Here is a 26,042-nt window from a genome sequence, read left to right as displayed (position 1 = left end):
CGTAGTTCGATTTATTTTCAAAGCCGAACAAGACACGTGTTAATTAAAGCCAAAATAAGTTGAATGTGGCAGCACGGTGGCAGGCTGGTAAGCACGATGGCCACCCAGTAAAAAAAAAAGGCTAAGACGTGTATATACGTCTTTGGGAGGCAGGGACTACAATTTTTCTACGTTTTTTGGATTGAATGAGTTAACTCTTTCACTACCACGGACACTCACTTCAACAAATATATCGACGGATAGGCATCCATGAGGGTCTCTCCCAGCTCTTCTGTAAAATTTGCGCGTCTACTTAACTGCAATGACAAAAATACACCACTAGATGGCAGCGTTGCATGGCTTTGGATTTGAGATGTGCACAGCTTTTGAGTTGAAGATAAAGATTAGAGTTTGAATCTCAGCTTGTCGCGTCGATTAAGTCACGAAAAGGTAACCGTGTTGGAAGTCCGACAAGTTCAGACACCTCACAGTTGTTTTTGGCAGAAAAAAAGTCCGGTTGGGTAGTAGAAAGAGTCTGTTTCAATCGTGAGAAGAGATGACGCATTTTGTGGAATGAATGATTAAAGAATATATATATATATTTATCGGCCTATTAAAAAAGCCACTGACATTCAACTCGAGCCATGCGGTGCCATTTTTTTCAGTCTTGTCTTAGTTGAAATGTCGTTTTCTTTGCAAAAGCAGTGTATTTTGTAGCAAGTCATGTTCTATTTCTGATTAATTAAACTTTTTCTGGTAAAATTGATCTTATATAGTTATTCATATTTTACACGCATTTTTTTTTTATTTTTCTTATTACAATTTTTTTTTTTTATATACATAAGCTATGCAATTAAAAAATGTCTTAATTTTCCCACCCTTGCTTTCTATGAATAGAAATGTTTACCCAACAAAACTTTCTACACGCACTCATTCAGCTTGAAGAGACAGTCTTGGTGGAAGTCGGGCTCAGTGGATAGGCTGACGATGTGCGCAGACCCCAGGTTCGGAGCTTTGGATCCATGTTAAAATGATCCAAAGACTTGATCTACAGACTTGACCTGGTGGCGCAGACGTGCTGAAAATCAGACGACCGTCAAGGGCCGGCTTCACTTTAACCGCTGCATCGTGAGAAAATACTCAAAATCTGAAGGAGCATATTGTCACTAGTGAGTTACAGGTATCGGTACGAAAATAAAAAAATATATATACATCGATGTAGCAGGCCTATTCGGATTTTTCTATGCTGTTGGAGTTTTCTACCTTGAATGGGAATGTGCGCCCCGAGCATACGACCCAAGCCGTTTTCAGTGGTTGTAGGATTGCCTTCGCTATTGTTGCTCCCTTGAGTTCCCAACCGTGCAGATGGTGGCCGGGCTGCGGGCCAGCAGATCTGTGACTGTTTAGTCACTGGGACATTGTAGGACTGGGCAGCTGTCTTGGAGTTGACAAGACGACATCTTCCTGTCTCAGAGAAAGACTCTTGTAGGTGGTAATGAGTCACCCTTGCAGATGTATGGCGTCTTTGGATCATCCCGCTGATAGGAGACACAAAGTTCAGGACTCGTCTGCTTACAAGTCGGCTAAAATGACATGGCTCGTTTTTTTTTCCTGCAAGCATCTTGTGAGGAATAAGCGTCGAAGGACAGAATATTTTTTTTTTTTGCAGTTGACGATAAATCAAGTTCATGTAAAGTTGAGGTATATTTCCCTAAAAGTGCAGTATATATATACATATATATATTGTAAATTATATATATCCGGTCTTATTTTTGGTCGACTATTTTGGAGACGAAGATGGAGCTTTACTTGGCACCGCTGCCCTTGTTCCTCGCAGTAAGTCCCGCGGTCACGAGAGTATGAATCTTTTAAGACTAGCGGTGATCAAAAATAACCAAAGCGAGTAAAGCGAACCACTTTTCTGATCAGCAACGAGCCAATTGGAAGAAAAGCTGCCAAAAAAAAAAAAACTTCAAGCATTAAAAGTGATAAACGACGCGGAATGAATCGACTATCGTCATAAACAAAGTTTCATCTTCAGAAGCTGTTTTTCATTCCAAAAAAATACATAAATAAATACCTTTTTCTCTTTTCCATCTGGCACTTCATTGTCGTTTTTTTTTTTTAAGTTTAAAAGATACAGTGAACACTTATGATCACAACAGACTCAAATGCGGTGTTTTCAATACGAAGATTATTTTCAACATCTCTATAATTTGTAATTGTGGTCCAGTATTGTATATCCATTCTGAGTCGGAGTCGAGGATGTATGGAAATATACATAACATCCCTCAGCATCACGACCAATAATCTGCGGTGGTTGCATCTGCTTTGAACTTGCAAAGAAGTGCTTCTTTGGCAAAAAGAAATGTGAACGCTCCAGTAGCCGGGCCATCAGCTGCATCCCCCTAATTAAAGGAGTTTGAACGGACACTGATTCCTTGACAACACCCATCGGTTTTCTGCAGTCGCTGTCATTTGCGGCCGCATCTGCAAAACCGGGGCACCTTGGGGGAACACGGGCTGAAGTTGAGATGAGTCATTAGAGGCTCCACAGCTGAGTTTGATATATTTGAAACACTTGTCACTCAACAGAGGAGGCTTTTAAATACACCCCTTTCGATCCATGAGCAGTCGTTAGAGGGCGCTAATATTGAGTTCATGCCATTGAGGATCCGCCGTGCTTCAGTTCTTTGCAAGGAATAGCAACTTTGTCCTTTGAAGGCAAAAGGATATCATACCTGTCAACTTATACGGTTTCCCCGTATTTTATACGTTTTTTGACTATTTCTAATCACATACGGCGTATAACGACTTTTATACGGGAAACCACAAAAAAGTTAAACAAAAAAAAATCCCAATGACGTTTCAGTCCAGACCGATATCGACTCGCCATTCGGATCCAACCCCCTCATCCGACAGCTCTACCAAGTGCTCCTGTGCCTGCCTCATAGCAATGCTGACAGTGAGCGTGTGTTCAGCAACGTCAGAAAGATTCACACCGAATATAGAAAGACAATGGGCACTGACACTCTTACAGCTCTACTCCAGGTGAAGTTAAACTGTGATGACCTACGCTTCAAAGTTAAACCATCTCGGGAGCAGATTATGTCAGCAAAATCATGCACATCGGAATATAATAAAAAACATTAAACGTTAACACTGACTATGAAAATAAAGGTGAAATTGTTTATTTGAATACATGCTGGGCCTGGAAGTACAATGCAAGAATGTTATGCATACTGCCTTTATTATTTTCCATTACATTGTCTTTCTTGCTAAATACTTAATAGTGATAATAAAATATAATTAAAAAACACCGCGATTGTGTTTATAAGGTTTTTTATCCATTTATAAGGGGAACTACACTGGTTTATAAGGGGAGTCACTGTCCGAGGTTGACAGGTATGGGATATGCATAATGGAATCGAGTGTAGATCTCCCAAAAAATGACACCTGGAAATATTTCATGGAAAACTACCCCCCGGTGATGCCCATTTACCAATCACATTGTGGTTTTTAAATGCAGCTTGAAGACAGCAGGAGTTCTTCTTCTACACGGGTCATTAATTGTAGACGGAGAGGATCGTTTTACGTGATGTTACGTAAGGACGACATAAAATAGTCAGCAGAGTGAACGGCCGCCCATAAAAAACTGTGATCTGACTCATAATTAGGTGAAACTAGAGAACGGTAAATACTGCATGAGTGGCAAAAAAACAAAACAAGGGAGGACCTGATGCGTCATGTTTTTGTGCAGACAAAATTGACGTATACAATTAGATTCCCACATACAATGGAAGCAGTAAAAAAATTTTTGTCATTTTTCGAGCATGTTTTTTTTTTTTTTTTTTTACAAAAAGCTATTCATTTTTCATGCACACAATTTGTTCCGGAATATCCTGATGTCAAATGATGAACTACTGTTTTTTTGTTTTATTTATTTATTTATTTTTTAAATATACCAATAAACAAAGAATACAAAAAAGTTTTAATTTGTGTTTTTCTATTGTGCACTGGGAGGTCATTCCGTAGTTTAGGCGTCAATTTTGGCGAGTACAGGACTAGCTGGTCAACTGACCTGAAGCAAGGAGTCGATTTAGAGGTTTCGAGACAAACAACAGAATCTTCACAAGAACTCGAAAGTGCAAAGAAAGCCAGTGGAGAATGTATGCTCATTATTTTACTCTCTCCCTATTTTCAGATTGTCGCATCGGCCTTCAAAGACTAACAGGTGCGTTTTAAAAATTAATCTCAGTTAAAATTGATCTCAGAGGCCAAGGATCAAATTTCATCTAATATAAACTGTGACACACTTGTACATCAGAATGACATTTTAAAATACTTTCGTTTTTTTGTGTCTCTTTGAATTAAATGTATGGGTGAACAAATGTAATTAATTAATTTGGTCAAATTTGTCTTAAACAGTTTCAGGTAACACATTCAGGTCTGTCCCTGCGCTGTGCCCTTGCGCAGTAAAATTAGGATTTTCAATCTAAACGTGTTTTCTCAGATGGATTCATGCTGCCCCCTGGTGGTCATAAAGTGTCATAAAAGCCATTCGGGTGACTTGCAGACAGTTTCAAATACAATCAATGAACTTGCAATGAGGTGGTGATCACCTCAGGTTGTCCTCAGCTTCTCACCCAAAGTCATTTTGGGATGAACTCCAGCTCACCGAAAGTAAATGGTATAGAAAATGGATAGATGAATCCAAACAAATAACATGCATGCTACCACAAGTCTAGTCCATCGCAAGGGTTTAAGACGTGGAAGAGTTTCTCCGTAATCAAAGCGCAGTATATTTGTGCGGAGTTGTGCGTCATCCTCTGATCTGTAACCAATCACATGATCCAATTTGTTTGCTTTTCCATTAGAATAAGATAAAAGACCGAAATCGGCTGGATGTCAAATTGAATGTGGATGAGCTGAATCTTAAAGTGTCCCCAATGAGACATTCCCTCTACGTCACTTTATCCTCTTTCATCATATGTTGAGCTTCGGAGTCCTCTAAATGCCCACTTAATCCCGATGTTGAATTCTTTAGGCACCAAAAACTCACTCTAATCACAGGACATTGTTTCGCCCAGCGACAGTGACTTCCATTCTTTGACTGATTAAACCACACAATGTGCCCGGTGAACGAAAAAGCGTCTTGATTGGGGCCTTAGCATATTCTCCCGCTGCTCTCATCCTGCAGGAATGCTGACTGAAACATTCTGCGGTCAGTCCTGTTTAAATTGACTTTTACCCGTTAGGCTTAAAGCTTGGAAAAAGAAGTGTAGCACAACACAGAGCGAGGAAGGAAAAACACAGGCCTGCTACTTTTTTTTTTGTGTGTGGACTTTCAACACCACAGAACAAAACACACATTGAAGGATGGAGGCGCTTGACGTCTGTTAGGTAATGCCAAGAACAAGAGACTACTGTTGGTGGTTTCAAGGCGTAAAGCCACGTTGGTGCGGATGGCAACGAGAGACGCGTTAATATTGAAGCCAACATGGTTACATTGTAGGAGTCTGGCTTCTAGTAAGAGCGGGCATAGATTGAGATAATGCTAGGTTCACCTATTTTACAGAATCAGTCAAATATCAACATTTCTACCATTTCTCTAGCACATCAGGTTTTGAAGATATTTCTGTTGTTTGTTTTCAAGTTTGACCTGTAAAAGTTTGCACAGTGCATATTTTATCATTTCACCATGCATTGTAATTTATAACTTAATGCAGTACTATTTTACATATATTATTATTATATTGTCATTATTATTTTATATCGTCATTGTTATTATTATTATTACATTGTCATTACTAATTTATTATTGCTAAAACTTGAGGTGCAAGAGAAAAAAACTACGGCAGATTTGAAATCAATGAAAAATATGTAATAATATTTCTTATTATTATTGTTAATATTTAATAATAAAACTACAGTATTCGCATCGCTGATTTAAGAAAAATGTACACATTTGGTCACTAGTGTAATTATAAATAAACATGTAAAACTAAAAGGTACTAAAAAAATACAATAGAATTTTAGATTAGATTTTTTTTAAGGTTGTGTTGACTATATCAGCACTAGATTTTGAAAGATGTTCCAGACCTACACTATAGATTTGCTTTGGGGTGGCCATGTGGAATTTCCGGAGATTCCCGAACGGCCGGTCCATTCCCATGCTGGATGGGCTACGGAGACTTTTATACGGAGTCTTCAATTGACCTAACGTGGATGTTTATGAAATGTGGGCGAAAATCCAGAACTCCGATGCAGACGTGCTAACCAGTCTGACTCTGTGCCGACAGTATTAAATTAAATAAACAATCACTGAAAAAGTAAAAAGTTCATTTCTTTAACAACCTGTCAGTTAGTCAAGTGTCTCACGCGGGTTATGCAATTTCCAGGCAACTTTAGGTGTCCTCCATGAAACATTGGCACCGATCTGGATACATGTGCGGCTGAAATGAGAGATTATCATTACAATATGCGTAGTTTATTGTCGATCCAAATTAGGACTGTCCATCCATGGTGGTGGTCTGCACTTTCCTGCTTGTCATTCGAGTTCCAAATGAAAACACAGCTTGAATGATTTATGATCATTATTTTTTTGCTGATCCTATTAACATTCCCTCTGCATTTGCATTAATAAAGCTTATTTCAAGAAAAATGATCTTAAAATGAAGCCCTCTAAATAACACACATGGCAGCTGCAAGGTTTTCCGACGAGCGTATTCGATATTGGGTCTTGAAACCTTGAGGTTTTCAATGTTATTTTGTTCCTGAAATGTTTGCGCCGACATGACCCCGTGTCTCACCTTTCACCGCAGGCTTATGGCATTTCACAAAAATGCCACTAATGATGTCGGTCTTCGCCACAGCTGAGGGCCTTGACACCCAACGATAATAAATAGCGGAATGCCGTAGGGAACGGAACAGGTCAGTTTATCTCATCTGTCATTGCGGCACTGGTAGAAGATCAGAGTGGAGTGTAAAGTATTACGTGTTGAAGGAAATTTGCTGTCAGTAGTCTTTAGTGGGCAAATGTCTTATTTGAATTCAAGAAATTAGGAAGACCCAATCTCGTGCCTGTCATGGGCCAAGTCTCCTGAGAGCGAACGTAACTGTGGGGATATCATATAAGGTCAGGGGATATACACACAAACAACCACACTTAAAGACAAATTGAAGTCTTCCATTAAACTAAATTGGAAGTTTTGGGAATGTGGGGGCAGGTGGGGGGGGGGCAGAGTACCCTAAGAAGAAAACTCACAGTTAGCATGTATGTGTCTGTTTCTCAAGGCATAATGGACTCCAATTTTGAAGATGTACAACAAAATTGCCAAGTAGAGATTGAGTCTTCCCATTCCAGAGTCAGCAACAAGGTGACTCTGCTTTTTGTCCCCTCTCAAGTCATGTGTGCGACTGTTCCATGAGCACAAATATTTCTTGTTTCATTTCCAGGCCGATTGTGCGAAACCGGAGGAGTTGGACAAAAAGAGGTATGGCCTTTATATAGTGCACCGTGTCACTCCGTTGACTGATATTTTTTTTAATCGTAACCCCCCCCTCCCCCACCACCACCGTCAGTCGTTCCGGCAACAATCCAGGTAGAGTAAAGCGAGTCGTGTCGTATAAGAGGAAGACGCGTCATTTGGTGGCGGCTCGGAAAAAGCCTCAAGGTTCCGGCAAGTCACATGATGGAGCAAAGAAAGACAACAAGAGGAATATTCAGCAGGAGATGTTTGACATGGACCCTCAGGTGTTGACGGAAAACAGCAACCACAATAGCGGGAAGACCGGATTTCAACACGATGAGTACTTGAAACTTGCTGAGGTCAGAAATAAACGCCAACATACGAAATGTAATTGTTCTCAATTCTTCGTAATCATTGACGTATCTGATTTTCCCAGCTCACAAGTGAGCACAGCACAATAACGGATGTGCTCCTTGGAAGAAACCTGAGACTTAAAGTGGCCTTAACACTGTGGAAGAGACATTTTGGAGAATTGATAACATACTTACTAAGGTATTGTATCTTGCTTGATAGATTTATTAGACCACCTGTCATAAAAAAGTGAGTGGTTGATTTACAAGCCAAACTTGGTCAATTACCGTATTTTTACGGCTAAAAGACGCGCTGTATCAAAGAGCGCAGCACCAGTTGAGGTTGCTATGTCTGTATTTAATACTTAGACTGGGCCCGCCGCACTACAAGGCGCATTTTAGCATGCTAGCTCGCACATGCTAGCTCGTAGAAGCTAGCTCGCGCATGCTAGCTCAGCACTTCAGCTCAGACCGATCAGAAATGTCATGGCAACACATCTAATTGACAACGTTAGGGGAGGGATGTCACTGGTCACCACACTCCTTAGAGTCATGGTTTCAAATCAAAACCATAAATATCTCTGAACAGCATACAAGCAAACAATGAAACAAAGAAACAAAATTAACACATCTCTCATGCCATTCATATCCCCAAAAGAAATAAAAATAACACAAAAACAGTACTGAGGTATTCCGGGAGCTTATCAGCCTCAGCCAATCAGATGGCTGGTTAGAGAGATGTGAGTGGTGTGCTTTGGGCAGTGTTTTTTTTTTTTTTTGTAGTCTGTTGTCTAAACCTGCAATGTTTCTTGCTTGCAATAACATGAATGATAAGACAGACTACGACATTGTGGACAGCTGGCCTTTTGTCCCGCTTTCTCCTGCACCATCACTAAAAAAATGTTTTCACATAATGTATTTGTCACACTCAATTCGAAGCATAGACGTCTCAGACTTTGGCCAGCAGGGTGTGCTAACATGCACTCTGCAATGCCCCAATGGTCGAGAGAGTTGCTCAGTCTATACAATGAAGTGCGCCTTATGGTCGCAAAAATACGGTACTTCTGGACTTGTTACACGTTTATAAAAATGCCATTTCGTTTGTGCTGCACAGAATCCAAGACAACAGCGTCTTTGTTGACATGCTCCCTCTAATAAGTAAATGGTAAGCGTATCGGTATCACTGACAAGAAGTTAAGTCAACGTTAGTTGAGTCTAACGTTCTCTGCAGCATGGATGACGACTCTTCCAACATCACCATTGGCTGTTGCGTGGATCTGTTCCCATTGGTTCGCAACGTCCTCATAAGTCCTTATGAAAAGTGAGTTTGAATCTTATACGGTGTCGACGCACTTGCTCTCAATTTCATATAACGGGGTTGTCGTGGTCTACTTAGATACGTCACTGTCGGTTTGACGTGGATCCATTCCGTTTTGAAACGCTGGTGGGAACATCTTAAAGCAAGTGGCTACACTGGATCGACGGCGCCTTCTTTGGATAGGTATGTGATTTCACACGGATTGCTGGAATGGATAACTGGTTTATAAAAAAGATAACCATGAAACAAATGTCAAGCAAAGTTCATCCCTGTTGCAGAAACTTCCCCGTCTTTAATCAGCGGTTGCTGGAGTTATGGCATCAAGAGCCGAGACTGAAGTCGTTTCCTGGAGCTGCGGGAGACATGGCAAAGGTCAATGTTGGACGCCGGACTATTTATGTTGTCCTAAAACTGAATGTTTCCCTGATCATATACCGTCTTTTCCCAACAGGTCATTGATTCCTTCCTGTCTCAACTTACTTTCCATCCATGAAGAGCCAGAAAACAAACTTTCCAAGCACAAATCCATCCTGAAAATCTGCAACGGTCTCGTGTGATTCTAAACTGAAAGAGATTTATTATTATGTAATTAAGACAAGACAAGAAAAGTTTTACTCAGCCTGTTTATGCTTGTCATGTTTCTGTCACCTTGAAAGCAGTCATTGGAAGCTGATTTTTTTTTTTTTTAAGGGTCCAGCCTGAGCTGGACTTCAGCCTTGTAAGCGCTTGAAGGGTTTTGCATTGGCGAGAGATATGAGCTGAGTCATCTTACCACTCACATGTGGCTTTATCTGACTTGACACAGATAAGCAGAAGGTTTGGCGTCTGCCATTGTGATGTGATGTGAAGTCGAGGCTGAAGTCCAGCCGAGATTGAAAGGGACGGCCCATTGCTTTTCGATGTGTACTTTTTATTTGTGCTCGATGAACGTGCCAGCGTCGGATATTTGCTGACATATTTTTTTTTTCCTGTGAGGACGCGAGTGAAGGTAAGACATTTTTTAGTGGCTCTAGTTTTTGGGGTGTTTTTATAGTCACTTATGCTTGATGGATTGAGAACGTGTCTGCAGGAGGAGGATGATATTTCGAGTTGGGTTGGTGCGGTTCGTGCTTTTGCTCTCGCTGAATCTTTTTGGAGTCAACATGGAGCATCTCCAAGCGGAGAATCTGCATCTCCTCCCCGCCGATCAGCATAATGTGGTCATGAACTATGGAATGAGAGGTAGATTCAATCGAGTATCACATTGATTGTAAGTCATTCTAAAGATGTGAACGTTCTTCGACTTAGCAATAAAAAAAATAAATGTGAAGGAAACTCATTTTCAAATGTGATCATAAGCATGTGTGTGCACTTTGCTTGACACCTCAGTGATTACTTACAAATGCCTCATTAGTTTGTCTTTATCGTAGGTGGATTCTTAGACGTGTGATGGTCAAATTCCACACTCAGGGCCCAAATCACTTAGTGACTCATGATTTTCCTGTGACATAATTTGTGTGTCTTGGTAAAAGTCATACAAACAAAATTGTTGTAATTTTGTGGCGTATGTTCAAGGTTTCGCTGCGTTTTGCCAAGAGTCGTTGTGCCATCAGTGTACTCAGCCGTTTGCATCATTGCTGCGTCAGCAGTTTTATAGTCAGAAGAGAATTAAGGAAAAAAAAAAAGACTGGAGTATTAAGAATGCCATAGTCAAAAGTGATCTCATCTTATTGCTATCCAATGTCACTGAATGTCGTGAAACAATTATTAGCATTTCAAGAGTAACAACGGTCAATAATTGAAATACTCATATCAGTAACATTTTTTTATTTTTAAAAGGAAATTTTGTGCGGTATGTTTTTACCAGTTTTGATGCGATACCATTGATGAAAACGACATTTCGAAGTAACACTAATTCTTTAATTGATAGAGTACAGTATCGGACAGAACAGGTTCTGACATTAAGACTTTTTGATTGGTGGCCATGTTGGGAAAATTTCCACATGCTCCACTTGTGATTTAAGACAATACTTAACCAAATATATATATATATATATATATATATATATATATATATATATATATATATATATATATATATACTTAAAATCCTTTAATTTTCTCACAATATACTTTTTGTATGGATGTCAAATTGCAGTTGAGTAAAGTTTGACTCATTTGCTGTACTGGTTTGTTTCCCTTAATGTGCAGTAGTGCGCCTTAGAAACCAGTACGGTCGATAAGTGGAAATTTCCTTAATGAAAACTGTTGATTGACACCGCGTCTTGTAATATGATGTGTCTTGTAGTTCGGAAATACGGTTGGTAGGCCTACCTGTGGATGAAATAGTGAAAGGGTTGATCGAATGTGTGCAGCGGAAGGAAACAGGGCAGATGATTGATCGTGGATAAAAGTGAAAATATTGAACATGAAAAATTAAAAAAATGAGAATGAGTTGATTTCATCACATTTGTTGTGAAGTTCGTGCTGGTGGCCCGGCCAGTCCAGAATCGGTGAACTTTGTGTGGCCCGACCGTCACGTTGCGGCCTCAGGGCCACCGTAAATATCGGACCCTGGATTTTTTTATTTTTGTTTGGGTGGGAATATGGCAGGTTTGGCGTGGAGGAGGATGCAAATTCAGGGACGTGAGGTAGGGGATCAGTTTGGGATCATTTAATTTAAAGAAAACAAAAAGGCAAACAATGCACCGGGATTATCAAAAATCCTCAAACCCAAGATAAATGGATCAAAGTATCAAAACAAAAGCTAGGTGAAAAAAAGGACTTAAGCTTGACTTAAACTGCAAACGAACAAAAACAACATGACCCGACTTGGACTAAGCACAGAGGACCATTGACGATGAACTGAAAGGAAACAGGGAACTAAATACAGACGAATTGACGAGCCAACGAGGAACACCTGGACAAGACACAAAGACTTGGAAGGAGCTGATTGGCTAACACAAGGGAACCGGGATGACAAGCACAGGTGGACCCAATAACGTAACGACACAAACAGACAAAGGAACACAAGTAAAACATGAAACTAAATGCTTAACTAAAATCAAACTCAACCTAGACAGGCTGTGACAGAATATTTTCTGCACCATTTGTATTGGCATAATTCAAGTGGTCATAATGTAAATAATATTTAATAAGTAGTATTTTTTGGGGGTGATAGAAAAGAGTCTATAAAATAGCATTTTTTTTGTATCTCTAATTAACATGAAAAGAACAGCCATATATATACATATATATATATATATATATATATATATATATATATATATGTGTATTTTTGAAATTTATTTATTCTTTTTGTTTTTTTAATTCCCAGGGCACAGAAAATTCAAATCCTTTCAAATTAATAGCTACTCTTGTCCCCCCCCCCCCACAGTGCTTCCGAGGGATTGTCATGAAATGCTCATGAGCTCTTCCGGTCACGCCAGAGATGGCGTGTACCTGATCCAGCCGGCGGACGCCCCCATCGTGGTGTACTGCGCCATGCGGGAGGGAGGATGGACCATAGTGCAGCACATCACCGTGAACAGCAGCGTCAGCTTTGACCGAGTGTGGGCCGATTACAAGCATGGTTTTGGGGACGTCACTGGAGATCACTGGCTCGGGAACGAATACCTTCACCAGCTCAGTCGAGGACCTGCGCGCTATAAATTGGGAGTCAAACTAGTAGACCGGGACGCCGTGACTAAGACGGGAGCGTACGATCCTTTCCTGGCGGAGGGTGAAACATCAGCGTACAGGCTGAGGCTGGGGTTATTCCAGGGCACGGCCGTGGACGCCCTCACCCAGGACACCGAGAACTACCTGCACGATAACCAGAAATTCACCACCAAGGACAGAGACAATGATAACTACTTCCAGAACTGCGCCAAATTGGAGTTCCAGGGCGTGGCCGGTGGAGGTTGGTGGTACGACGCCTGTGCCGGTGCCAATCTCAACCGCAGGAATGTCATCTACTGGCAAAAGGACTGCAACAAGGAGCACTTGTGCAAGTACGCTTGGATGATGGTGAAACCATCAGAAGCCGCTAAACCCGTTCAGTGCGGCGACGGCAGAAAGGATGAGCTATGACGACGGGTTCAGCCCTGGAAACGATGTGGCAGCGAGCAACTAGAAAGTTCAGGCGGCAAAAGTACTCACACGTTGTACATAAGTAAAGGTTCAGGTAATTGTATGGAAAAGACTGGCATTGATTCATTACTTTACTGAAGTAAAAGTGAAACAATGAATCAGGTTCAGAAATGTACAAAAGAGAAGAGTAGAAATGAATTTTTGTCCATGTCGACTGCCGGATGGAAACGTGTTCCGATAGCTTTAAATGAGCTAACGACAACAAAGCAGCGAAATGCACCTTAAATGAATTTGTTTTTCAGATTCGACTGAGAAGGATGGGTGGAAAAAAGACACCAGCACATTTGCCACCAATTATTATTGTCGCTGACAACATTAATAAAATTAAATTAAATTAAATTAAATATATAAATAATACTTCTTTTTATAAAGGCTATGGATGCGGAATAACTTTTTTTACCCCAAATATCGGTTACATCATCTTTGTTGATGGTCCCTGGTTCACGTTCCGCTTGATAGCTCAACCATGCTTGACTTCACGACTATTTACGTTTTTGTCAACCGTAAAGGTTGAAAAAAAACAACGGACCTATTTTGAAAAAAACAAGGAGTATAAAGTACGTATATTTGTATTCAAATATCAAAAGTAAACATTTGTCAAAAAATAAATATTCAAGTCATGTAGGTTTGCACTTTGCTACGAGCCGCCATCGCTATCGAAGACTAAAAAATTAACAACAGAGCAGCAAATGAGAATAGATTCCGCAGGACATTAATATTTATTAGAAAATGCATGAACATCATTTCTAGAATATGGAAGCTTAACAGCGACAAATAAAACAATTCAAAATTCATAACGACACTAAGCACACATTTAAATTCCTGGTTCCAAACAGTCCTTCCAAAAGAGAAAAATATTGGCTTTGCGATGGTATTTTAAAAAAATAAAAATTTTGAAATAGCGACTTTATGATGATGATTGTATTTACAAAAGGCGTGTGTCAGTGCTGTAGTATAAATATCGCAACGATGAAGCGCACTAAATGTTGCCGCAAATTGCTTATGCTTGTGAACAACAGCACAAGAATTTAAAGCTAAAATTGGTGTCTGGCAGAAATAATTTCTTTCAACACAACTGTGCTTTATGTTGTATTGTTCTGATTCTACCTACAAAGTCAGAAAGCGTCTCATTGGTCCTCCCATTTTGCGTCATGTAGCAGTTCGGACAAAACCGCAATAAGAAAAAAAATTTAAAAAATTTTAATTATATATTTAATTATATTATCCCGTGAATTTAGTTCAATTGTGTGAAAGTGGGAAAATTGAATTTTATGCTGTAAAACAAACAAACAAAAAGTCCCTTTTATCGCAACAACAACATTCAGACTGTGCTGTATTTTGTGATGGCGGTTTGCCATCTCACGTTTTGAACATTTTCGAACTAATCCGAACCTAAAAGTGATCCCTTCACTCGGCACACCTCACTCTCGTAACTCTCGCAAATAAAATGACTCATGAATAAATGTCAATGGTTTTCAATCCTGGAATGTGTTCAATGCTATTTCGCAGCCTTCAGGTGGAAAATGCAAATGTTAACATTAAAAAAAAAAAAAAAAAGATTGGCAAATGGCACATGTGATGAAGTGTTGATTAAACAGAATTTGCATCGGGGCCATGACAGGCCTAATAATATTGGAAAAATGTGTTCCTGTAACCTTTATTGGACGGAATTACAAAATGATAAATACGAGTAATGAGGACCGGAAGCGGTTCATTCCACCATATGCACCTTGAATATAAACACGGCCTAGTGTGAAATGTGTTTTTGCCGCATGTGGGAATCAGGAGGTTTAAAAGTAAATACACACATCCCAAAAAAAAAAAAAAAAAAAACACTCGTTAATTTGAGCATGAGATGAACATATTTGACAAAGGTCCCAGCTTTTTTGTGCCACGAAAAAATGGCACGTAAGCTTTTTTTTTTTTTGGGGGAGAAATAGAAATTGATAAAAATTATTACAATTACAACTTCCCATAACGTAAATGTAGTTTGTTTTTGTATTTGACTTCATGGGAGAAAATGATACCTGAATTGTGTTGCACTTCCGGTTATGAAAATGATATATCGTCTCTCGTGATGAGTTTTCTCTTTTTTTTTTTTTTTTTTTGGGGTGGGCTTGTCAGGATTTTCAGATTGGAGTAGTGTTGGTCAGAAAACATGAAAAAATGTCAATAAGTTTTAAGTCCAAGCTGATGTCTTTCATGGGAGATGAATGAAATCAGAAAGCATTCACATTTGAAAGGTTGAAATTAGAAGATTTGGGTGATTTAAAATTATTTAAAAAGAAAAAAAATTTTAAAATATTTACATTTTTTTTAGGTGGGCAATTAGCATGTTGTCAGGAACAATATTTTTCTGAATATTTGTGTTCTTTGTTGCCATTGGACATTTCAATATCTGGCTACTCAACCGGTTTTGGTTATTTACTTCTTTGGCCACTTTGGATCAGAAATTCTTCTTCCCGAGCCGACAACCCCTGCAAATACTTGAACCATCACCCCCAATATTTTGGAGTCTTTGGACCGAAAGCTTTTTCTCTTACTCAGCAAATGCTTAATGACCATAAAATCCAAACTACCGATGCAATCGCTTCCAGTGGACAAAAATAGAGATGTCCACATTTCGGTGAGAATCGATTGCAGATTACTGACATTCAATTTTCATTACGCTCACGTTAAGCATTTTAGACGCGGTAGTCAATTTCAACCTCTTGAAACTGCCTAAAATAGTTCAAGTAAGTTTAGCGCCGACCATTGGGTTTTGTCCATACCAGTAGAGTTTCTCCTCAATCCGATTCTTCTTCCATTGGCAAAGTAGAAGCATGCGGAAGGTCTTTTGAAAAGTCTTGTTACAGAGAGCGTAGCACATGGGGTTGACGGTGCTGTTGACGTAGCACAGCCAGTAGCCAAGGTGCCACAGAGAGACGGGGATGCAGTCCGAGCAGAAGGTGGAGATGAGCACCATGATGTTGTACGGCGTCCACGTTAGGATGAAAGCCAGGAGTATGGCGCTGAGGGTCTGCGCTGCCTTCCGCTCTTTGATCAGAACCATCCTCTTCCTCTTTGTCATGTGATTCTTCAGCGTGACATCCTTGGATGCCGAAGAGGCCGGCGGAGGGCTAACGGACTCCGGCGAGGAGAACGCGGTTTTGCTGTCGCCGTTTTTGCTCGGATGCGGAGCCAGGGTGTCTTTAACGGCGGGCTTGAATTTGTACGACACGCATTTGCTGCTCCTCTCAGGGTTGCTTTTGGGCGGCGTTTGGAAGAAGCTGTCCTCGCCGTAGCTGCCGAGCTGTTCGCTGTCGCTCTTGCCGACCTCACAAACCTGATTCCCGATGGGCGGCTGCAAGGTCCCTGGGGACGCCGACCTGTCTTCGTCTTCTGAGGACGCGTAACTGTTATAGGTGGTCAGCTGACCTGCTTTGGACCACTCCTCGTTGGTGGAGTTGGAGGACTTGGCACCATGACTCCTGCTTGAGGACGACCACGAAGCTTGAGTGCGGTCTTGTGAAGTGGACTTTAGTTTACAGCTAAAACAAGATCGGATCATCCGAGGCTGGGTGACGTCCGCTTGTGTGGCGGGGTTCGCTCCCTGAAGCTCGGCTAAATCCTTGGTCCTTTTCTCCGTCTCTTTGTAGATCCGGCAGTAGAGGATGGTCATGACAGACACGGGGATGTAAAACGCCGCGATAGCTGTTCCAAATGTTATAATGGGCTCTGAGAAAAACTGAATCTGGCATTGTCTTTCCGGGACAGTTCTTTTCCCCACAAAGTATTGCCAGCACAGGATAGGCGGCGCCCACAAAACAAGCGACACCAACCAGGCCAAACCTATCATGATGCCGGCCCGCTTGGGAGTCCGTTTGGCTCTGTAAGTGAGAGGCCTGGTGATTGAGAAATATCGGTCGAAACTGATCACTAGCAAGTTCATGACTGAGGCGTTACTGGCCACATAGTCCACGGCCAACCACAGGTCACAGGACAGGTTCCCTAAGGCCCAGTAACCCATCAGGATGTAGGAGGTGTACAGGTTCATGGAGAAGACGCCGATGATGAGGTCTGCTGCCGCCAGACTCAGCAGGTAGTAATTGTTCACCGTCTTCAGTTGGCTGTTGACTTTAAAGGAGAGCATCACCAGGATGTTCCCCACTATGGTGATGAGGCTGACAATGGCCGACACGGTCGCTATGGTGACCACTTCCCAGAGACTGTGCGTGACCAGGTGGATGTCCATTGTGCTGCTGTTCACTGTGGCATTTTGTGCACGCTCCTCTTCCATAATTGTGGACTTAGTTGCATCCCGCCAAAAACAAACACTTTGAATTTGACATTTCCTGTATAGAAAAAAAAAGAGAAAGAAACATTGGTTATATTAAGGAAAATACCTTTCATAGCCGCTAGATGGCGTCATTTCAAACTGTTGGCCGTCAACAATGCCTTTATGAAGCACATGAATGCTGTGTTCCCTCTCAAAAATGTATTTGGACATCTTCCTGGGGAATATTATTAATTATTATTCACTGCTAATATTGACAATTTGCTGTTTTTGTGCCCAGGCCGCAAATAACACTTCAGATTAGTACAAATTTAAAGCACAAGTATCAAACTCAAGATTGATTTTTTTTTTTTTTGGCCCAATAAAGCAATTCATTCATTCAATTCTTACTAATTATATTATAACAGTGAAAATATTGATTGACTTCTGATTTCACAACTAGGCTGTCCATCAAGTTTTCTCATATGTCATTATGTGAAAAAATATAGAAAAGAGTTATCCTGAATTTTCAGTGACTAACTCTGAAATATGTAATATTTTTAGAGAGTTACAATAATTGAAAAACGACAAATATAAAACCAAAAATGGAACACACTATTACATGTATGCATTACAATTAAATTCATTTATTATCTTCAGTCTACGCTCATCATTTTGCATTTTTTTATGGTTGCACTGCTTCCAGTATTTGTGTTGTATGTGGATGCGAAAAGTTTTTGTACAATCAGATTTCAGCCTCTAAGCCAATCAAATCTGCCCAGTGCCTTCAGAATCAGCAGTTTTGGCCCTTGCTACTATTATATTAGTGATTACGTTGTTTTTGTAACCAATCAGATTTCAAATTCTTTCTCACAGCTAGCCTGCAAAATATTTTAAATTTTTCTGTCCTCTGATTGGTCGGTCAGACCAAAACTCGTCACAGCCATCACGATATATTCAATAATCGGAATCTGCTGGGTTTGATGTATTTTATTTAAAACATGTCTTGACATGTATAAATATTGATTTTGAACTGCTCCATATGATATGCATGGAGGAACAGTTGCATGTTTTTTGGGGGAGGGGTTGTGGTTGGGTAACATTCTACACATTCCGCTGCTACTTTAACCATGTCCTTTTGTCCTCTAATGTCCTCGACGGAATAAACACAAACAGTGGAGAAACCAAAACGCAAGAAATTCCCCAAAACATTTATCATTGCAAAGCGCTATAACCTCTTCCACCAGCGGGTGGCCCCCCTGAGTCTACATGTGTGCAATCTCGCCGTGGCTCCACTGACACGCACATTTATCTTAGGTACACGTGTCGCACCTGAAATTAATGCGCTGTGCTTCTCATGACCTACAAAAAGGCACCATTTCCTAATGTGCTGATTAAATTTGCATATGTGAATCTACAGAGACCTCAATCTTTCCCCCTCACGGCCACAAGATTATTATTATTTTTATTAATTTTTGTGTTGGTGTTCCCATAGAGGGTAACCTTTCGCTTGTGCCCGAAGGCTCTCACACATCTGCTCCACTTGTGCCCAAAAACTTAACCTGATATTTTCAATCATGCCAATTGTTACCTTCCAGGTTTCCCTGAGCAAAATTAAACCCCGAAATGAAAACAATATGGCGTCATGATTTATTAGTTTCAAAACCCAAACACAATTTGGGACATGTGTCCCAATGCAATGTTTTACCAAAAGTAACCCTTCTTGAGAAATGACTTCCTCATGCATCAGCATTGACTTGACAGCTCCAGCAGCAGCCTGAGGCTCACACAAATAACATTCCCATCTCCAGGGGGGGGTCGTCCAACAGGAATTGGATTGGACCTCACCTTGTTGTACAACATTTCACATCACATCACCCCAATCTCTCATTATTAGACTGAGCCGTTACAGTAACGCTTTGCCTTTTCCTCAAATAAGCGTTGCGCTATTTTATTACTTTGCTGTGCAAAGGTTTGACAGGAGTGACTTTTCCTTCATATTAAGGAAAAGGCAATATTGTTTTAATTAACTGTTCGAGATGAAAGAAACATTATTAATTGAGATATGCTGGCCATCTGCTTGGCGCAGCGTTACTGGTCATAAATTCTACTTGCACAAACAGAATCACTCTTACTTATGATTGACAGTTAGAGAGGTAGGCTATTAATTTAATGTTTGTTCTTGTGTTTGGAGATGGTAATGGTTTATAAGTTCACTGCTCTGCGATGTATTTTTTGATTTTTTATTTATGTAAACTACAGAGCCCATGAGACAATAATAATAATAATAATTATTATTATTATTTAATATTTAAAAAAATAAAAATAATTTATTATAATAATAATAATTTCATATAAAACATTTAAAAAACTTGGCCACTGTGGGTTCATTCCCATGAACAACTTGACAATAGTCCTTAACCTCTATATTGTCATTTCTAGAGAAAGTGCATTCGCATGTATTTACCCAACTAACTGTCCAGGAAAGATCTACTTTTTTTTTATATATAATACATTCATCCATCCATCCAGTTTTTATACGTCATGGCCACAATTTAGTTTTGCGGTCACAAATTAGAATTTGTCAGACACAGCTGAACATTTGGTGCCCATGTGTTGCATAAGGTTAAAACAAATAACTCGATTAAAAAATTAAAAAAAAAAAAAAAAAAAAACACCAAAGAAAATTCTCGAGCTACACTAAGATAATTTTTCCGCATGGATTAATGGTTCTACAAAATCACGCTGCACTCTGTGTAGAAACAAATTGGCGCGCTGGCCGCAATCCGGGGGAGAAAGTGCATAAAAGACAGACTTCTAAAATTGGGAAGCTAACCTCACTTAAAAATGAAAATAAAGAAGTGCAACGGGTCGAGTGCAAAGCAAAAATAAACCTAACTAACAAACCACACCAGTCACGTTTCGCCAACGCATGATGTCGATATTAGCTAGTTCAATATAGCCAACCGCCGGAATATTTTCTAATGCCCCCCAAAAAGTCGGCAATGATATATACACACATTGCACTTTCAATTGCTTTATTGAACAAATGGAATCAAAATGAGCACGTAATAAGCACGTTCATAAACAAATTGCTACGGCCGCAACTGTTGCCAAAGCATTCAACCGTACGCATATGCCAGTTAACTCCTTTGAATTGTTAATAACTACTAATAAGTAATGAAATTAGCATTTAATAATGTTATCCTCGATATATACTATTATACTATATATTTGATTTATGATCTTTAATAAAAAAAAAATAAAAAAATTGGAGAAACTATACCAGAAAAATGAAGAATTTGAGACGAGTGCAAAAACTTTTTGGCCGCACTGTATATTGTGCCCCTTTAAATGTGTTTGTACCCCATGTCAGGTGGGCTCCGTAAAATAAATTTATAGTATCCGGAAAATGGAAAATCGTGAGGTCAATTTGTTAGATGACAACATACATCACAATGCATATCCAACAATAAGCCTGATGAAGTGACATATTTAAAAAATAATGAGCTCATAATAAACATACAAACGCTGAAATAATTTCCGAGCATGCTTTTTTCATTTAACTAATAGCATGCACATTGCGCATAATCCCACACATGAGAAAAAGGAAAAAATATACGATGTACTAAAAACCCAATCCGTCGTAATTGCATGCGAGGGAATATAATTAGCTTGAGCAATAATGACTTTTGCGGAGATAGATTGTTTTGTTTTTTTTTGGGTGTGTGGGTTTCATGCATCTCATATAATTTGCAAAACGGATGAGCTCATGAATTCTGCAAACGTTTGGAGTTGAAGTGAGTTTGCAGTTAAATGACGCGATCGGGCGCACGCTGCTTGTGCCAGTTCACAGGAGGGCATCCATGTCACCATTCATGCTGCAATTTGTAATTAGAAGTGTCATTTGCCTCGCATAGTGCCAACCATCCACTCACACAATTCAGCTTAATCCGTTTGATTTGAGCGAAAGACGCCTTCTTAGTTCCTGCTGCAGAAAAGCAGCTGGCGATACGTTTCATGACTCAGTTTGTCATCATTCGGCGGATTGCGTTGCCTTCCCTCGACTTGTGAATGAATGATTTACAGCACAGCCATGTGTGATGATGATGCACTTCCTCCCCTGAATATTCCAATTTCCAAAAACTCTTTCTCTGCATGGTCACTGGAGGAATAAGATCTCAAGCTGCCAAGACCCGATTCGTGTCTGCAGGCAATATATGGAGCCGAGGACTGTGAGGGATCTGTCACGCATGAAGGATTTTCCTCTTGTCAGGGAAATAGACTGCAGGTCAAAACTCACTTTTGAGGTCACTATATATCGAGCACCCCCATCTGATCACACACTGCTCGAAAATTCACCGTTTTGCGGATTTTTCGAAAATGTTGTTAAAGTACCTTCGGGCTCGCATTGCGAACGTCACGACCCAAAGTTATCGTGATAAAGCAACAAGGTGGGTAAAAGTAACTCACAAGGGCACACTCTTATTTCTTTATCTTTATCTCGAAAATAATTTGCGTCCCGATACATGGAGTGTGGTTTAATTCAAGGATGGTTCGATTTTAGCAATTGGATTATGTGGCGTTACGATTCGATTCGATATGATACGTCTCAGATCGAGAGGGTACGATGCAATGAGTTTCTTGCCATTTTGCATAGATCTGAATGAACTCGTCAGCCCCGCAGATGTGGCATTTCCTTTAAAGGTTTATATCACCAATAAAAGAACAGTTCGGTTCAATTTAATGCGCTCGTGTCTTTTAAACCGAAGCAGATTTTCCGATTTATATCGGGTTTTTTTTGTTCCACACCTAGTAACTGGGCGTGAGAAATATGCTACAAAAATGTGAATATAACTGAAGTTTACGGCTGCAGCTAGCAAATATTTTAGTATTTGAGTTTACTAATGAATAATCGCGTATTCGGATAAAATCGATATTTTCCTTTGTTGAAGAATAATTATGAATACAGAATACAAAATAAATTTCCCTTGGCAATGAAAGACCAATTTTTTTTTTTAAATACTTTTTCTTAGATTGTGCACCGCAGCAAACTAGGTGAGATTTTGAGCTTTGGGTCGTGTGATGTCAAAATCACCGTAGCGCTTGCATTTTCTTCACGATTTTCTTTCTTTCGCCTTTAATTCATTTCTCAGGACACTTTCATGACCGATTTTTCAATCCCGAGCAACTCGACGCCCACACTGTATTTTAGAAAATTCCCCTCTACTTGAGTTGTCTGATCTTCATATGATTGGGAAAACTGTGCTGATTGAGATTATGAATCCGCGCCAAATCATTGGTTTTGTCAAACATAACAAAAAGAACGCGATTCATTCTCATGACATCCTGCCACTATCAAATGAAATTTTACGTTAGGTTATGAACAAGTCATAAGTCCAAGTCAAGCTGAAGTGATAGAATTCTACATCTCCTTTGGTCATCTCATTGCTCCGGTCCTGCAGCTGGGACGCCACGCTTAATAACCTTCTCTGCACCCGGGCCGCCCCATAACAAATGGGAGCGCTGATCGCATATGTCTGGCATTTGTGCAAGGAAGGTCGGAAGATGAGAGACAGGGAAGAGGAGATTAAAAAAGCGCCAGTCGAATGGGTGTGTGCGTGTATGACACACAAAAAGCCCAGAGGTATCTGGCACAATGGTTATTGCATCTTGCAGCCAGCCCACTGACCCATAGTGAACACTTGTGCCCACAGTGGGATGCGACAATGTAGAACAGCACCTGAGAAATCCATTTTGTGCACTGAAGGAGAAACAATCGCAATCATGAATGTTTTTCACGAAGCAGCACACGAACATGCAATCTGAAACACATGTACTCTATATCCTCCAGTCGTGGTTGGTGGCATTTAATGACTCGAATGTCGAGAGTGCAAGGCAAATGAGGTAATCGTTTGTATGCTTGTTTAAGAGCTTGTTTATTTTAGCCTCGGAGTGGAAACTTCCTGCAAGGGAATGCATGGAAATGATCGTCCCTACCCCCCATAAATGTTGGAATATATTATGAAAATTATCAATCCATATAGCACTTTATAAAAAACGTAATGATGTAATTATATCAAATTTAAATAGCAATTTTGATGCTGCCCTGGTTTGGACACACCGCATCGCACCGTATCGCAGCGCACCGCATCGCGCCGTATCGCGCCACACCGCACCGCGCCGAATTGTATCGCACCGCACCGTACCGCATCGCACCGTATCGTATCGTACCTTATTACACCGTATCGCATCGCATTGCATCATAGCGCACCGTACCGTAACGCACGGTATCGCACCGTATTGCCCCGCAAAGTATCGCACCGTATCACATCGCGCCGTATCGTATTGTAACTTATCACACGGTATCGCATCGCATTGCATCGTAGAGCACCGTACCGTATCGCACCGCATTGTACCGTATCACACCGCATCACACCGTATCGCACCGCATTGCATCGTAGCGCACCGTACCGTATCGCATCGCACCGTATCGCATCGCACCGTATCACAACGCATCGCATCGTACTGCATGCCATCGCACCGTATCGTATCACATCGTGCCATATCGTATCGCATGGTACCATATCGCACTGTATCGTATGGCATCGCTCTGTATTGTATAGTTTCGTATCGTATCGTATCATTCTCACAAAGGATAAAAAATGAAACGTAATATAACCCTGAAAAGAGGCGGCACGGTGGATGACTGGTTAGCACGTTCGCCCCACAGGACTGAGGTGGAGGGTTCGATTCCAGCTCTGGCCTTCCTGTGAGGCGTTTCCAGGTTCACCCTGTGCCTGTGTGGGTTTTCTTCGGGTGCTTCAGTTTCCTCCCGCATTCCAAAACCATTCATGGTAGGTTGATTGGATACTTGAAATAATACCCAGAATGATTGTTTGTCTTTGTGTGCCCTGCTGGATGGAAACCAGTTCAGGGTGCACCCCGAAGACAGTTGCGATCCGCTCCAGCACGTCCGAGACCCTCGTGAGGAGAAGCGGATCGGCTAATGGGTGGACGGATGGAATATTTTGTTCATTGAGTTTTATCAATGTACCATCATAGAAACGACAATGTCCTCTGACTCACTTTCTAAATATGAGTCTGTCAGTGTGTCTGCTGACCGTGTTTGTGCCTCTGGCTCTTCTGTTCCTGCCTCACAACATGCATATATGAATAACCGCATTACGCACTTGGTTTTTTTTTTATTTTTATTTTATTTATTTATTTTTTTTTTTTTTTAAATAGTCGACGTCAAGTGCATAGATTGTTGGCACAGTCTACTTTATATTTTTCACTCCCCTTTAAGGTAAGCATTTACTTCCGCCAGTTGTGCAGCTACACTCATCTTTTAAATGGTCAAAAATGAAATAGAATATATACAGTGTGTTTCAAAAGAGGAGGTCCACACACACACACACTGACACACACCTTTCCGTCAGCATTCAATGAGGTAAAAGTGGACATTAATAATACATTATGCCGAGACCTCTCAGACATGCACTTGTGCTGCTTTTCCCCCCATCAAATCCAGGTCAAAGCCTTTGAGCAGTCATCAAGAAGTGCATTATTAATCACTTCCGAGTTGCCCGGGACGATGACACACAAAGAAATATATCCACCCCACCCCAAAAAAAAATTTTAAAAAATCAATAATAAATAAATAAATACTCACTGAGGCAGAGGGCAGAATGTGAGAGTTGCGAGTTAATCCCTTTGTTTTGTCCAGGAAGTCTTCTGGGGGTCAAGTGTGTCTCCGAGGTTCATAACACAGTCGGAGAGGTGGAGGAATCCCGCTGACTCGGAGGCAAAATATTGAGCAAACGGGAGGAGGATGAAGCGGGAGGAGGAGAGGACCTTGGCTACTCCGCACCATCACCTTCCTGCCAACTACAAAAAGTCAAAGTATTCTGAAGTTGCATTCAATCAGGAGTCACGGAAGAACTTTTGCTCGCAATGCCAAGATGAAGTTGAAACAGAACCCGCTGCTGCTTTTCATCTCATCTTCCTCCTCCTCCTCCTCCTCCTCGTCTTGTTCTCCTGCTGCAACTATTGCTGCAGATGATGATGATGATGATGTCGTTGCATGTGGTCGACACAAAAGGGAGCGACCGGTTCATCATCTTTCGGGACAGTGAGCATGCTGCCCCTGAACCACACAGCGTGAGAGTGGAAGGAGGTGGAGGATAGATGGAGGGGGGCGGGGTCGAGTGTGGTCAGATTAAACAGCAGACTCCACCGGCGGGTTCCACGTCAAGCTTTGACTGAGAAACAAATAAAAAGTCATTATTATATAATGAAATATGATTTCCTAACCCACTCACTTTGCAGCTGTGGATTTTGAGCAAATTTGGGTTAATTTTGTTGACCCGGCAGATTGGGTTGAACATTGGATTTTGGGCAGGCTGTAAAAATTAAGCTGGTCGCCGTTTTGAAACGAGTTAATTTCAAACTCATGTGTACATGCACATGTGACTCCCCTGTAACAACCCAAGCTAAACTTACATCCTCCCCGACCTCCAAAGCTTGTCTCTTCG

At 40.7% G+C, this 26,042-nt stretch overlaps 3 protein-coding genes across 6 annotated transcripts in view; 2 read left to right on the top strand and 1 right to left on the bottom strand.

Annotated features, from left to right (window-relative positions):
- Nucleotides 1-9,715, top strand: part of LOC148343088 (KATNB1-like protein 1) — a 30,643-nt gene extending 20,928 nt beyond the window's left edge. The window contains exons 2-12 of one of the 3 annotated variants that reach the window (XM_088315202.1): nucleotides 4,184-4,213; nucleotides 6,804-6,912; nucleotides 7,276-7,358; nucleotides 7,438-7,475; nucleotides 7,564-7,810; nucleotides 7,888-8,003; nucleotides 8,916-8,966; nucleotides 9,033-9,122; nucleotides 9,198-9,302; nucleotides 9,398-9,491; nucleotides 9,571-9,715. In XM_088315202.1, the coding sequence (XP_088171328.1) occupies nucleotides 7,281-7,358; nucleotides 7,438-7,475; nucleotides 7,564-7,810; nucleotides 7,888-8,003; nucleotides 8,916-8,966; nucleotides 9,033-9,122; nucleotides 9,198-9,302; nucleotides 9,398-9,491; nucleotides 9,571-9,612 (861 nt within the window). In that variant the 5' untranslated portion in view covers nucleotides 4,184-4,213; nucleotides 6,804-6,912; nucleotides 7,276-7,280 and the 3' untranslated portion in view covers nucleotides 9,613-9,715. Of the gene's footprint in view, nucleotides 1-4,183; nucleotides 4,214-6,803; nucleotides 6,913-7,275; nucleotides 7,359-7,437; nucleotides 7,476-7,563; nucleotides 7,811-7,887; nucleotides 8,004-8,915; nucleotides 8,967-9,032; nucleotides 9,123-9,197; nucleotides 9,303-9,381; nucleotides 9,492-9,570 lie in introns of all 3 variants that reach the window. The other 2 variants (XR_015846492.1, XM_088315192.1) reach the window with 2 other exon arrangements.
- A 249-nt stretch (nucleotides 9,716-9,964) lies between these two features.
- Nucleotides 9,965-15,051, top strand: LOC148343087 (fibrinogen-like protein 1-like protein). 2 transcript variants are annotated; one of them, XM_088315179.1, is made up of 3 exons: nucleotides 9,965-10,107; nucleotides 10,189-10,340; nucleotides 12,496-15,051. In XM_088315179.1, the coding sequence occupies exons 2-3, from the start codon at nucleotides 10,196-10,198 to the stop codon at nucleotides 13,188-13,190; spliced, it is 840 nt and encodes a 279-aa protein (XP_088171305.1). In that variant the 5' UTR covers nucleotides 9,965-10,107; nucleotides 10,189-10,195; the 3' UTR covers nucleotides 13,191-15,051. The 2 variants fall into 2 exon arrangements, with proteins under 2 accessions (XP_088171305.1, XP_088171296.1); XM_088315170.1 differs by lacking the exon at nucleotides 9,965-10,107 and having other exon boundaries at nucleotides 10,166-10,340.
- Nucleotides 13,960-25,615, bottom strand: chrm5a (cholinergic receptor, muscarinic 5a). The gene is made up of 2 exons (XM_088315159.1): nucleotides 25,181-25,615; nucleotides 13,960-17,584 (listed from the first exon to the last, which is right to left on the bottom strand). The coding sequence occupies exon 2, from the start codon at nucleotides 17,527-17,529 to the stop codon at nucleotides 15,982-15,984; it is 1,548 nt and encodes a 515-aa protein (XP_088171285.1). The 5' UTR covers nucleotides 17,530-17,584; nucleotides 25,181-25,615; the 3' UTR covers nucleotides 13,960-15,981.
- Between the last annotated feature and the right edge of the window lie 427 nt (nucleotides 25,616-26,042).

Source organism: Idiotropiscis lumnitzeri, chromosome 1 (assembly GCF_059441095.1).
Source record: "Idiotropiscis lumnitzeri isolate Australia: NSW breed Sydney's pygmy pipehorse chromosome 1, RoL_Ilum_1.0, whole genome shotgun sequence".
NCBI lineage: Eukaryota > Metazoa > Chordata > Actinopteri > Syngnathiformes > Syngnathidae > Idiotropiscis > Idiotropiscis lumnitzeri.
Note: the sequence above shows the minus strand (reverse complement) of the source record. Positions and strands in the feature narration are given on the sequence as shown.

What these genes read in the sequence shown, in the direction of transcription:
- chrm5a (XM_088315159.1), bottom strand. Translation starts at nt 17,529, where the DNA reads ATGGAAGAGGAGCGTGCACAAAATGCCACAGTGAACAGCAGCACAATG.
- LOC148343087 (XM_088315179.1), top strand. Translation starts at nt 10,196, where the DNA reads ATGATATTTCGAGTTGGGTTGGTGCGGTTCGTGCTTTTGCTCTCGCTG. An exon ending in CATGAACTATGGAATGAGAG is followed by an intron (nt 10,341 to 12,495) that starts GTAGATTCAATC and finishes CCCCCCCCACAG; the next exon opens with TGCTTCCGAGGGATTGTCAT.